We start from the raw sequence: 14,540 nt of genomic DNA, 5'->3' as shown, positions 1-14,540 counted from the left end.
GCACTGATTCATTTTCTATGTAAAAACACTCCTTGAAAATTCATCAATATCCACACAAGTAAATGCTGGTGGGAGGTTTAGAAAAATGCACAATATCAAACAGTAAAATAGGGGGGAAAATACTGAATTAGTATAAGGAGAATTTTCAGATTCTAAAGAACAATTTCAGGGATCTTTAATTAGAAAGTTGACCAAAAAACATTTGAAACCTGACATCACTGCAGGTGTCCAAGGCTGTATGTAGAACCTGGAAAATGTATTCAGATAGATGCCTCCTTAGGCCTACTAACTACCGAATAAAACCATCTATGCCTCTTTTGGAACCACACATATGTCCTTAATTATGACCAACTCCAGAAATCCATTCTTGTGGATTTGGGTGAGGGGAGGAGCAAGTCAAAATTAAGGATGTTTGTTTCTTTTCCTGAAACTTCTAAATGAATTTGAGTTCATGTTGTGGAAAACAAAACAAAATAGAACAAATCAAATTCCTGAAAGGAAAATCTGCTTAACAGTGTCCTTGCAAAAGAATTCCAAACTTAGATGTAGATTTTTATTAAGGTCAGAGTTCATTAAGTTTATTAAGGTCAGAGTTTGCTTTGGCAAATCATATAGACATAGTACCGTGCACTACGCCAGGAAGACGGTTGAATATACAAGTTTTTATAGGAATCCTGCATGGATATTTTTATTAATAAATTATTACTTACTGTGGCTGTATGCAACTATGGTTTGAAAGTTCTAAGTATGGGCAAAATGATTTTCTGACCACTTGACTGCTCCAAGGACTTCTGATGGCAAGGCTTCTTGGTTGCCCATTGGGGAAAATTCTTCAACTCTTGTCCAAATGTGCTCTTTAGTTTTCCTTTGAGTACTTATTGTGGCTTTATGTAGCAGAGTGAAACTTTACTCAAGCCAAATAGAAGAGAGGTATTCTCTATAGTCCATCCGGAAGAGGGCCCTTTGCTGAAGCCAATAAGGCTTTTGTGTTCTCATTGCCTCCTTAGGGTGTTGTTGCTGATACCTCTCCCCAGACAGTGGCACCTTCATCCCAGGACACCAGTGGTCAGCAGCAACAGATAGCAGTGGACACGTCCAGTGAACATGCACCTGCATATTCTTACCAACAGTCTAAGTAAGTTTGGGCTATACTAAGCTCTTTCCCTCAAGATCAATCATCTTGACATCACTGTCTCTCATGTTGTATCTGTTAGTTTTTGCTGCAGTACAGACCATCTCAAATTTAGTGATGAGCATTTATTTAGTTCATGATTATGTGGGTTGGCAATTTGGGTTGACCTCAGGTAGATAGTTCTTCTGGTCTTGACTCGACTTGCTCAAGCATCTGGGGACAGCTGCTCCTCATTTTTGCAGGTCTGCTTCTACGTGTTAGTTGGCTGTTGATTGAGTGATGGAAGTGATGGAGCCATGTGTTTCTGTTCCTCCAGCCAGCTCATTCACATGGAAGTCTCAGAATTCGGAGAACAATAAGGGAGGAATCCCAAAAGACTAGCTTTTTTCAATTCCGTTTGTGACTCATTTTGCTACTGTCACATTGGCCAATGCAAGTCATGTGGCCAACCCCAGAGTTAATATTGAAGTTCTCTACCAGAAGGCTTGAGTACTGAGGGGCATTGCAGCCATTTTTACAAAAAAACATACTATACATATTTTTGAAAACAGTATTCCCCCTTGAAGCTGGATGCTGAGCCTGCATTTTGGTCTCAGTTTCCTCATTCTTAGATGAAGACAGCAGCGCTCTTCTTATATGGTTGCCTTGAACACCCAGTAAAATAATTTATTAAAAAGAGTATTGCAAGCTATAAAACAGCATAGAGTAGGATTTTATTCAGGAATAAATGGCAAAGAAAAAATCAAGTAGTTAGAATTCCTCTTGAAAATCCTTAAATCACTTATAAACCAAAGTATGGTTGGCTTTGTGTTGAGTAATTATGTAGACTGAAATTTGAGAAGTTGTGATTGAAACCAAAGGAATTAACGAAAATTCACTACGTAGACAGATGTCTTGTCATGCAAACTATTCTAGTTTGTAGATAACAACCAAAGCCCTGGTGAAGAGAGAAGTCCCAAATGATCCTTCCAGTCTGCATAGTGTTGCTCCATCTCTTGATCATCATTCCTCTTTAACCTCGATACACAGTTAGAGATGCATTTGTTGTTGAAAGATTAATCACGATAATGGAATCTTCTATAGGTGCTTTAGCTTCTGAAGTTGGTCCTGAAAATTAAACGTACTCAGAACATGACTTAACCCTACAAATGTAAGGTATTTTATTATTATCGTTATCATTCTTACCATCACATAATAACTTTCAGGAAAGACCCACGGTGAATAAAGCAGTTTTTTTTTTTTTTTAATTCACCTATAGCCTGTGCGAATCACTTTTACACACGCTGAGACACACCAAGCAATATGATAGTCTCTGTCACTCTGTTCCAAGCTTACTGGAATTCTTTCAGGCTGCTGAGCAGATTATATGTGAGAAAGGAGCAGAGATTGGCTATGTGGAAGCACCATGAGAGACACTAGTGGGAGATGAGAGATACCATTTGCCAAAAACAATTTTCAAGGCTTAGTGAGGAGGTGAAACTGGTTTGGCTATTTCAAAGCATAATGAAGAAATGAATGATCCCAGACTCTTCTTGCTAACAGTTTAATGATGTCTGGATAAATGATAAAGATGCTTTGATTCATTCCATCAACAATTACTGAGGGGCCAGCCTGGTGACATAGTGGTTAAGTTTACATGCTCTGCCTTGGCGGCCCAGGGTTTACAGGTTCGGATCCTGGGTGCAGACCTACACACCATTCATCAAGCAGTGCTGTGGCAGTGTCCCACATACAAAATAGAGGAACGTTGGCACAGATGTTAGCTCAGGGCCAATCTTCCTCACCAAAAAAAAAAATACTACTGATTGAGTGCCTACTATGTGACAAGCAGTATTCTAGATGCTAGGGAAAGACCAGTGAAAGAGGAAGATGCCTCCCCAACTCACCTCAAGTTTATTTTCTTCTAGTAGACTCACAACCAATGGATCAATCAGCAAGCAATCAAAGAGAAACAGAATTGCAAAGCAGACTATTTAAAAAGATTCTTGTGAAAGAAAGTTACTGGGTAAATACCTAAGATTTGGTATCATGGAAGGCTTCTCATATAGGCCTGGAGCTGGAAGATAATTAGAAGCTTGTCTTGGAGAGATTTGGAAAAAAAAGCACTCTAGGCAGAGGAAACAGAAATTCAAAGGTCCAGAGTGGGCGTGAGAGGCTGGAGTGTGATGGACTAAGGGGGCGAGTTGTAGGAGACGAAGTCAAACAGGCTAACTTTTATAGAGCCTTTGGACCTTGGATACTTGGTTTTGTGTAATTATTCTCAGTTTTATGCTAAATGAGCTAGAAAACCTTTGGAGAGCTTTAAGAGAAGAATGACAGGATTTTATTTACATTTCAATGACTCTATTACCAACGGAGGCTCTATAGAGGGATGTGTTTCAAGGATGGCTTTCAGGATGGGAAATTTCCCCTTCTTGGAATTGTCCAGAACCTCCTCTTCTCCCTGCCTGATTAAATCAGCTTCAGCTGCCCCTACTTGTCGCCCGCAAGGAGATGCTCTCTTCTTTCTCAGGGTTGTTCCTACCTTTCCATGATCATTGTATGATGTGATGGGGAGGGGAGTGCTCTGCCTGATCCAGAGGGAGCATCTCTGCCTCTCATGGATTCCAATGAGAGTCTCCCAATTCATGTCCACACCTAGGCGCAGTTTCACTTACAGTGCCCAGCATCATCCAGGGACTATGCCAGGAGATGGGAGTCCTGCTTTCAAGGGTTTACAATCTAGTATGGGATTTAGATCTACACATAGACAAGATCTGTATACTGCAGGGGAAAAAAATGAACAAGTCTCTTTTAAAAAGTACTATAGCAATAGGAGAATACATTTAATTTTTCTTGTCTGAGTAAGCTTTTATGGAGTTTGTGATAACTGGAACTGGGTCTTACAGGAAGGCAAAGTGTTCCCGGGTGGTTGTTAACAGCTTGACCAAAGTCCAGGGTCGAAAGCCCAGTGTTTCTTTGAGAAGTGGTTGCAGAAGTAGAAGAGTGTGAAAAGGCAGATTGAAACCAGATGCTAATGTCGGGTACCATACTGAGGTGCTTGGACAGCATTTCCTTTGTTCTTTGAATGCTCTTCCAGCTGAAGCAGACAATGGATTTGGAAGCAATGGAAACAGACAGTCCTATTATTGCAGTGGTTCAGACAAAAGAGAACAAAGATCTGAAGTCAGATGGTGACAACTGTAATGGTGTATTAGGGGGAGAGGGGAGAGTGAAGTAAGAGGAAAAAGGAAAACAGGATTTTAAAATTCCAAGCAAAATGATGGAAGTATTGATAGCACTGACAGAGGCAGATGAGATAAAAGCCCAGGAGTGCCTGATTTGTGGAGGCAGACAAGGAATTTAATTATCCTTATAATGAGTCAATTCAAAGGAGCTTTATTTCTTGAAATATTTGAGGAAGTTTGAGTCTGACCACATAAAACTTTAACTGTTTAAATATGTTTAAAACTATGGTTATGCCATAGTTATATGCCTTGAGCAATAGATTCTTACGGTTGGTAATGCTGAGCTTTCCACAGATAATAAATATCAAGGAGAGAAATCCTCCATCCCATGTCTTCATAGTGGTAACAATTATGGTAAGGGATTTCCTCATTTGAAGGAATTTTCTTTTGCACTCGTGCAGGAACGTATGTTACAGCATGTTCCACAAGGCATGCTCATTGCTGCAACATGCCAGAGATGAAAGCACCCTGGAACATGGAACATTTCAAATGTGTGACATGTGAAAACCACTTATGTTGCCTTACAGACATTTCTTAAAACCTGGAGAAAATTTTTAACAGGTCTTGCCTCTATTCTCAACTTCCTCTCTTGAACATGCTGCAAAGTGCTAAGAGTTTCTGACTTGAAACAAAAAGAACAATAAAATATTGAAGGAAAACAGAAACAACACCCTAAGTCAGATAAATTGGTGGATGACAATCACTCCCGGAATTTTATAAAAGGAAGAAATTAATGTGACTATCTCCAAGTTTTTATCAATTTCAGCCAAGGGAAGCTGACCTGTGTCACGGTAAGACAGGAGATTCTTCAGAAACATTCAAGGATGACACTGGGAATTGAGCTAAGCATCTGGGTCATGTAAACACCTGGGTTCTTTTTCCTTTACAATCATCACCGGAAAAAGTTTGAGAGATGGAAAAGCACCCACAGAGATGTTTATTAAAGAAGCATTAATTAGAAAGCAGGCACAAAATGACTTATACAGCTTGCTCTGTACACTTAGCAAAATCCCAGCTCTGTTCTTTTAAGTAATCTGAACACACTTTACATGAAAAATTCACTCAGGGTAGATCTGAGCATTTTCTAGAGGTAGCACTGTCTTATCCTTATAGAGGCCACCAGAAGTCTACTGTGCGACAGTCTTGTTTTGAAATCAAGCCACAAGCATTATCTCTAAAGTTATGTGTTATAAATTTCCCTACATTCTTGTTGTATCTTTCTTGTTCGTGCAGAGTGGAGAGCAACTCTAAAATATTTTAGGCAATCCATGTTATCTTAAATACTCCAGATTTCACAAACGGCAGCTCATTTCCAACATCATTATGCTAATTACCATGCCACTACTTTCATCAGGCAACCCATTTCTAACAATCATTATGCTAATTGAGATATGGATAGTTTAAAGGACTTGTATAAACCTCTGGCCTTTCTCATTGAAAGATAGCTGACCTCCTGTGGGCTGTGAAATTCTGATTAGGGTAGCTGAGTGCCCCTGGAAAGCAGCTTAACCCATTACACATACATTTAACACTATAATGTCTATACCGAAGGTTTTTAAAATAAATTACAGATGTAACAATAGAAGGTTGTAGGATGAAAATTTGAGAAATATAAATGTTGTGCTTATGAATAAAAAGGTTATATTTGGGATCTATGTCAGCAAATAATTTAATATTTCAAATTTGACTTTCGAAGCCAAAAAACAGGTCTTCCTATTTTGTTTTCATGCTTTTTATCCCCATTGTTAAAAGAGGCTATTAATGCAAAAGAGACTCTGGACTTTTCTCCCAAAAGAAGGAAATGACGTCTGTGGTTTATTTTGGAAATTCTATGGAAATTCCAATTCCTGCACAGTTTTTCTTTGTGCTATTTAGAAAATCTTAAAAATAGCTAGGATTTGAAAAGCATGAGTCTTCTAGCAAAGTTAAATTCTAATATGCAAAATCAGAGATCCTTGGTTCAAATTCCACCTTTGCCGGTTTCTAGTTGTCACTCAACCTTTTGAGGCCTCCTTTTCCCCTTCAGTGTTCTCTAAAGAGTGTAAATTAGGTCCCTGGTGCTGGGGGAGAATCGACTCCCATTCCCTGGAGTTGGGGTAGGGTAGAGTGGTCAACAGCGGTGTTGGGTGTTGAAACATTGCTTTAACCTAAGTGAATTGCTTTCTTAATTGCAGTTCTCTTCAAAGCCATTAAAATGCTAATGACCATGACCTCCCAGAGGGCTAGATAAATACTTCAAATGTTTTACTTCCGGAAAGATTAGAGCGTGTGCTGCCCTCCTCCTTTGGAATTCTAACAGATTTTTCTTTAACATATTAAATTATTAAAGAATGCTAACAAAATTTTGATTGACAACATGATTATTTTGATGCTAATTTAAAAAATTATATTCTTTCGAAAGCATGTTTTTTTAAAGATTAGCACCTGAGTTAACAACTGTTGCCAATCTTTTTTTTTTTTTCCTGACTCATCTCCCCAAATCCCCCTGGTATATAGTTGTATATCTTAGTTGCACATCCTTCTAGTTGTGTCATGTGGGACGCTGCCTCAACATGACCTGATGAGCGGTGCCATGTCTGTGCCCAGGATCTGAACCGGTGAAACCCTTGGCCGCCCGGCCACAGCAGAGAGCTAGGACTTAACCGCTCGGCCACAGGGCCGGCCCCCATCGAAAGCAATTTTTTTTATATTGATACCCTCTTTTGTGGGTGCCCTAACCAGGTGTTTGGTTTACCTGTGGGTAATCCAGTATTGAGTGTATAGTGTGCAGTTTTTCCCAAACTCTGGACGCAGAATCCCTCTTTTCACATGGCATCACACGGCGCTAATGTGTCGGGAAGGACGTTGGGGACTGCTGCATCATTAGATGATCTTGAAGACTTCTTCCAGCTCAAAAATTCTAAGATTATGGTTTACCATTTCCTAATCTATTTACTCCTTTTTTTTGGTGGGAGGATGGAGGATGAGAGGGTTCAAAATGACTCTGTGATCTTAAATTCAGTCAAACTCCTAGTCTTCCAACATTCACACTGACCTCAGAAGGCGCTTATCTCAAGCCCAGTATTGCAAAGTCTTTTTATTTCTCAAGTCTTCTCTGGCTAACTGAACTGTCATGGCCACCAATTCCCTATATATTGTCAGTCTATTAATGATGTGCAAATTATATCCTTGGTTACTATCGTTACATGTCCCTTAAGCTTGTAAGTAATAATACATTCTATCTGCGTAGTGCTTTACAGTTGACCAATGATTTTCATACTCATTATGTCATTCACATGAATTCCTCTTTTTAAGTTGCAACCCGTTTTATTTCTAAACTAGTGTCACTGTCCAACTTAAAATGTTCTTATTACTAATGATAAGCCTTGAAAATTTAATGACAGCCTTGAAAATTTAGAGCCTTCTTTTTTTATGGATATCAGTGCAATCCATAAGCATCATGTAAATGTACACTTTCACACTTCGTCTAGGACGGAGAAGGTAGACAGGAATGAATTCAGTTCTATCAAACAGCAACACCATTTCCCCTCAAACTTCAGCTAGCGACCATGAAAATGTAAAGTACAACCATTTATTTCTCCTCATTTGTTTTCAAGTAGCAATGAGACCACTTGAAGGATCGTGCAAGTGACGGGAGAGAGCTGTTGGAAACATTTGTGTAAGGTTATAAACTTGAAAGTAGCTCATAAAGAAAGATGCTTCGAGACCAGCGCACGTGACGTACGTGAGCAGTGAGGGTGTGCTATGTCAGTGCAGTCCACTGAGTAAGACACCATTCACTGCGCAGCTCTTACAGAGATTCATGGTGTTTTAGGCATTTTCTGCTCAATGCACAGTAACACCAGGGTGAAAGATGGAAGTGGGAGCAAAGAATAGAGCAAAAAAAAAACCACAAAATCAAGAAAAAAACAAGTTTTGTTCCCACAGCAAGATAAGTTTTTAGAAATAAATGGAGTAAGTCTATACTTTACAAAGATATAAAGATCAAATATATACTATGGTTCCCATGACTATTACTAATAAAATTTCCACTATCGTTGCTGCTATTATGAAAATTTTAATTGCATTTCTTCTTAAAAGAAATCTCACTTTCTCACATAACACAGAAAAAAATGGTTAAAAATGGAAATATTCAATCTATCAACTGGTTGCTTTCCTGACATGATTCTAGGAACAAGTTAATCAGTTTTCTAAGTCCCATAGCTGACTTACATGAAGACTAGGAAAGATTAGGTAAAGGAACCCCAGTGGGTCATTGCAGGCTAACTGTCATAGAGTTCGAAACATTGTTGAGGGCTTTTTGTGAATTTTCATTTAGGCCCACTTGCCCGGGGAAAATGCAGCCCTGCATCAGAGTACATAGCTTGGGCAGCACACTGAGCTGGAAGTTAGCCTCCATGCACTTCCTCAGGCATGCATCTTGTACAGTGAACAACCTGTACAACTGTACCCGGAACCCTGAAGTTTCTTTACTAAATTAAGCAACTGGGCATCAGAAGAACCTGCAGAGCACTGAGGGAAGAGGACTTTATCTAACTATGACCTAAGATAGTTTAAAGGTTCTTCTTTTTAAAGCATACCCCTAAAATTATTTAGCAAAATTATAATCTGTGGGTGGAAGAGCTAAGAGTAAAGGTTAACCTGCTAGAAGCTCAACCCTACAATGTAGATGGAGCAGCAGCAGAAGGCATTGTTTGGGCTGGGCTCTTCAAAGTGGCATATAGTAGAGATGGCATTTGTCTAGCTAAACCCCCTTTATGTGCTTACCACTCTGGCAGACTCATGGAAAGTAAAAAGTAGAAGCAAAATGAGTCCCTGCTCTCAAGAATTTAAAATCTTGGTGAGATGGATGAGCAAAGAAGAGATGGAAAATTAACAAAAGTTTGTTACCCTCTTGACTGTCTTGCTTAATTACTGGACCAACAAGGCTTATGTGAATTTCTTGGTGAAAACCACAAGATAGCATACAATCCATTGCTGTGTCTTAGGTGCATAGTAGAACTCACATATTTGTTGACTGAGTTAGTGCTGAATTCCATGAGAGTTCTGAAGGGACAGAATTACTCAAAAAATGTCTCAGGGAGCTACAACTTAAGCCAGGCAATGGAAAATAGATTCCATGCACACAGGGAGTATTGCTTCTCTGATATAGTTGTAATATTTATTACTTTAGAATTGAAAGATATTCTTGATCTATTAGCCTTGATATTTACGTGAACCAACTTTCTCACTCGAATATATATATATTTGTGTGAAAGTGGCAGAATTTGACACTTTCATAGACCCAATATGCTTTTACAACTTCATTGATGACTGTTGTATTGAAAGAACTTTGGATCTCTTAAAGAGACCTCCCTGGAAAAGAGCACAAAAGGTAATTTCAAAGTTGCTTTGATGTAATGATCCCTATTATTCAATTGTTTTCACAGACCGTAAATGAGACTGAAGAATGTCCCTCTGAAACTTTGCCTTGAATGAAGAAACTTCATTGAACAAGAAGTTGGCTTCCAGTTTGCACAGGCGTCAATGGAATGCTTCTTTTTTTTAATTTTCTACTTTACCCAATGAAAACAGTGTTTTTATGTGCTGTGCAAATGGTTCCTTCACGTGGCGTGACAGTTTATTTTTGCCATAATTTTTTTTAATTAAAGAAAAATATCCCAGAAGAGGAAAAAAAAAACCAACAACAACAAAGCAAAACATAGAAGGTTGACGTTTTATCTGGAAGAACATTGGAATTCAGAATTTATCTGAAGGTGTAGATAGATTTTTTTTTTCACAGAAAATCTGATGTCCAAGAGGTGGGCAAGCAGAAATGGAAACAAATTGTCTTCCTCAGTAATTAAGCTACTCTTTCTTTTTCCCTTCTTGTTTAAATCTAGCAGGTTGGTTTTTTATTTTATTTTTTTCTTAGAAATATTTAGGTAAGGCTTATCTTGAATCTTAATTGCCTTAATTTTAAGGACGTCAAAGGCTCTCGAGGCAAGCTGTCAACGTCTTGTTTAAAAAAATCAAGAAAGAATTGAAATATTGTGCCGGCTTTAACTGGTACAGAAGTTTAAGACTATGAGTTTTTAGGGTGAAAAAAAACTGTACAGTTTAAAAGAAAATGTTTTTCTTCATTTGAAGAAAATTTGTTGATAAAAGAAACCATGGCAACTGCAAGAATTGGGAAAATGCTGGGACTTTTCATGAACTTTGTCTTAAGTGTTGAATCATTCTAGAAAGCTGAAACATTTTACGGTAAAGTTATTAACGTTGGTTTAAAAACAACTGCATTAGAAATAATGCGTGTTTGGGGGGCAGAATGCAGATTTTTTTTATTTACAAAGCGTGATCGCTAGCAAAAGCATTAGTGCTTTTTATCTGCAGTCTTTTTTATGAGCTTTACAAAGTTTTTAGTCAGCTTTGCTTGTCACATTGCAAAACCTAGCTTAAGAGCATTAAAAAAAACTTAAGTAGATAGGAGCTTATGGTCAAAAAGTGCAAAAAAAAAAACAAAAAAAGCAATAGATAGAGAAATTGTTGACAATTTCTGTAGTCTTTCCTAGTTGTGATCAAATTCAGCCTATGGATGGCCTATTTTATACCAAAGATGAAGTGGCACCCTATTGCAGTCCAGAAGATAAAGGTTGTTTTCTTTTCTTCTCTTTTCTTTTTAAAATTTTATTTGACCTACATGGCCGGACCAGTTCTTACTTTGTTGTTTGTTTAAACTACCTTCCACTGGTGTTTCACATACTGCAAGAAAAAAAAAAATTTTTTTTTAAAGTGTATTTGTTGATAGTAGAAGCTTGTGCCTGCTGTGGTCAGCAATTTCACCATGAAGAGTTCTGGATACCAACTGATAGATCCAAAGGGTTTAAATTCCATGAGCTTTTTTGGTTCCATGCTAGCTCTCTTGAATAGTGAAACCTGTATTGATGGCCACCAATAAGCTAAGACACTTGTTTAACAGGTTGAAATTTCTTTATGCAAATTTTGAACTAAAGACACTTCCTAGAACCTGGTCTGAAAGGTCACTTGTCAAAAATCTTAGTGATATTCTAAGTGGTAAGTGGTCTCCTGAAGAGGTATCATTGTATTTGTAACAATAGTCTTCCTTCTAAATTCCAACACCTCTTGGTTTTGTCTTCTCACCTCAGTCTTTGTCATCATCCACCATGAACAACCACCTTGATTCTGCAGTTGGGGTGGGGGCACCTTCTTTTTGCCTCTGTTCATTGTATTTTCATATCTTGGTGTTGTCAGAAGAAAGACAAAATAGACCTTTTTATTTCAGTTTAACTCTCTGAGGCAAGTTGGACCAATAACATTGAAGATTCTATTAGTGGAATTTAGGTAAGCTTTTAAAATGCTAGTTGACAATCAAGAAATTGTATGATTTATATAAATAAGAACCAAAAGAATTAGGTTTGATCAATCCATTAAAGCCAAAGGAGATATATTTGCATTGAGAATGATGCAAAGCTTTATCTAAAATGAATTAAATTGACTTGACAAACATCTTTGCATATTTGACTCATGAAATCTATGTTCAACCTGTACAGTTTTACCTGAAATTAAGGACAATGGAACTTTGTTAATTGAGCCATGCACTAGAATTTCTTTCTGGATGGATCATTAGAATCAAATAGATGAAACTCTTTTTCACTAAGTCGTAGGAACCTATCCTAGTCCAGAAGGAAGAGGGGAATGCATTAAGTGCACTGTAAAAGAAAACAGGGTAGGCTTTTAAAAACTAAAAAAAATTTAAAAGGTTAATCACATTCCCATTAGGTCAACATGAGTAATGAGTTTGACTTATATGAAATTGTCAATATTCCACTATTTATGACCTATAAACAAAGTCCTAGTGTTGAAAGAGACCCAGTTCTCTTATTGGCAACCCCAAGAATTGCAAGCTTAGATCTAGAGAATGACTCCCTATCTTTGTGGTCAAAGTAGAGTCAAAAGTGTATTCAAGAAAATGTAGCATGTGCTACAGAGAAATTCCAACTGGTCACACCCATCTTTATGGTTTTCCACACTTTAGAGAGATTCCTAGATTTGTACTTTCTTCTGTTCCATCCTTCAGCTTTTCATAAATTTTAAGGGTGGCACTTAAGTTTTATCTTTGAGATGTGAACCCCCAAGTTACAGGGGGTCTAAGCAAACATGGATGGGAATTGTGTCTTCTGTTTCTCTTTTTCACTCTCTGAACTCTGTATAAATAAGAATTATCCTGGGCATAATTCATTTGAATATGAAACCAACATGCTTTCCTGTGCTCTCTGTAAAAAAAAAAACCAATGTGATACAAAGAAAGTCTCATATACACAATCAACAATGAGGCTAAGAGGTAGCTACCATGTGGCTGATGAATGTGCCTAGGTAACTTCCTGTTTCTGTTCAAAACTACTACTTTATTTATACATTCAGAAACATTTTTTTTCAACTATGAAATTTCAATGATCTCGATTTTTTTAAGCCACTTCAGGCAAAAGGAAATTACCTATCATTTTATGTATCCATGTGTGTTTTGTGTTTGGATTTTTTATATCATACCATTCTATAAAATATCTTATTTCAAACCAAAAAGGAAAAAAAAACAAGAAGGAAAAAATGGCACATGTTCAAATTTGCATCTGTCATCTTACTTAATAATTGTTTTTAAGAGTCAAGTCTGGGGGGGAAAAGGCATCAACAGTAAGCAGCATTACATTGTATGAAAAATGAAACAAGTCAAAATGTGTACTCAATATATGCAGACATTGGAATCCTAATTTTCTCAACAATATATATTATGATGATTTTCATACCACTTAGGACTATCATAATTACTTTAAAGTATTCTGGTTCACCAGATTTTCAAGCATTTATTCAGATGTTTCAATTTTTCCTTTCAATTTTAATTGCCAAGACTTAGTCTAAATATCAGGAAACAAACTAAAGCCACAATCCAAATGGGATTAATGCTGTCTCATCCAAACTATCGTTATGTGGTCAGTGGAGGAGTAGGTTTCCTTTTAATAATGATAAGATGTTGTCAGCGGAGGCAGAGTATGCATCGTGACTGGGAGCTCCTCAGTGCATGGCCAGGTCTGCTTAAAGATGTCATGGACCCTAGGTAAGCTAAAGGTAGCACTAGCAAGTGCTGGTGTCTGTCCTTGAACACTGGCATGTCTTGAATATGCAAGTGACATAATATTCTAAAAAAAGGCCTACCTGACTCCAGTTTGGCCGAGGTTGATCTGTCTTCTTGGTAGATTTCAATCATTCAGATGTTGTCTCCATGCTTCACTTGAATCAGTTCTTCCTGTGACCTTAACAGATCTGCTACACTCGACAGCATATAAGACTCACTTCCACCCCTTCCAGTGAAAAAGTGGTAATAGTAGAGATGGAAATATTAAAAATGGCAGTAAAGGTGTTCATGTTAGAGCTGGAAGGCCGGAAGCAGGAGACTGGATGGAGCAGGAAGTCCACCGTACCTGCAGAATGCATTGACCCCTTGGAAAACTGCTTTAAAATCATTTTCAATGCATGTATGACAAAAAGCACTTTCCCCCCCAAAAAATATATTTGAATAATTGAGATGTCTATTATATATCTACGTATCTTATACAGTGGCCTAAAATCCCCATTAATGAAGAGTGAGATTTGATTTAAATAGGACCTTTGCAGACTTCTTCATGATTGAGGAGATGTTTCGATGGACTGTCTAGACAGATTATAATGTTAGTGGGAGACTGAAAATATATTTGACAATTCAGTCTCATTCTTAATTTGAGTGTATGAGCCACTGCAGATGAGCTGATAAGCAGGGAGAAATTCTTAAGTGGGTTTCAGGGATAAAAGTTTTTATATGCTACAATATCAAATGAAAGGATATTTATGTACATGGATAACAACATTCAGCTCATTTGAGGAATCACACTTCATAATAGAGTTTAAACATGTCATAGACCTTGATCCGTATTATCTTGTCCACAGGAGGGAGTAAAGGATGAGATGTTGTTTTTCATGTTATTGTGGCTGGGATGCTTCAAAATTTTGAGCTCACTGGGACTGACAGCCTCTCACTCCAATATGAGGGACTGATGGAATTCAAACAGGCTCCTTGATTCTGTACACTACACCCTTCCTGTGGCAGTGATAATGGGATTTCATTAATGAATCAATTCATTTTACGAATGACA

The 14,540-nt window shown here is 37.7% G+C and overlaps 1 protein-coding gene across 13 annotated transcripts in view; it reads left to right on the top strand.

Annotated features, from left to right (window-relative positions):
- Window positions 1–13,083, top strand: part of RBMS3 (RNA binding motif single stranded interacting protein 3) — a 1,423,334-nt gene extending 1,410,251 nt beyond the window's left edge. For 7 of the 13 annotated variants that reach the window (XM_070492738.1, XM_070492737.1, XM_070492736.1 and 4 more), the window contains one exon: window positions 1,008–1,139. In XM_070492738.1, coding sequence (XP_070348839.1) covers window positions 1,008–1,139 — 132 coding nt within the window. Of the gene's footprint in view, window positions 1–1,007; window positions 1,140–9,788 lie in introns of those variants that run through there. The other 6 variants (XM_070492733.1, XM_070492730.1, XM_070492739.1 and 3 more) reach the window with 1 other exon arrangement.
- Window positions 13,084–14,540: the final 1,457 nt, after the last annotated feature.

The sequence above is a fragment of the Equus asinus genome, chromosome 21 (genome assembly GCF_041296235.1).
Source record: "Equus asinus isolate D_3611 breed Donkey chromosome 21, EquAss-T2T_v2, whole genome shotgun sequence".
NCBI classification, from domain to species: domain Eukaryota; kingdom Metazoa; phylum Chordata; class Mammalia; order Perissodactyla; family Equidae; genus Equus; species Equus asinus.
The sequence above is the reverse complement of the archived record's forward strand: the minus strand, read 5'-3'. Positions and strand labels throughout refer to the sequence as shown.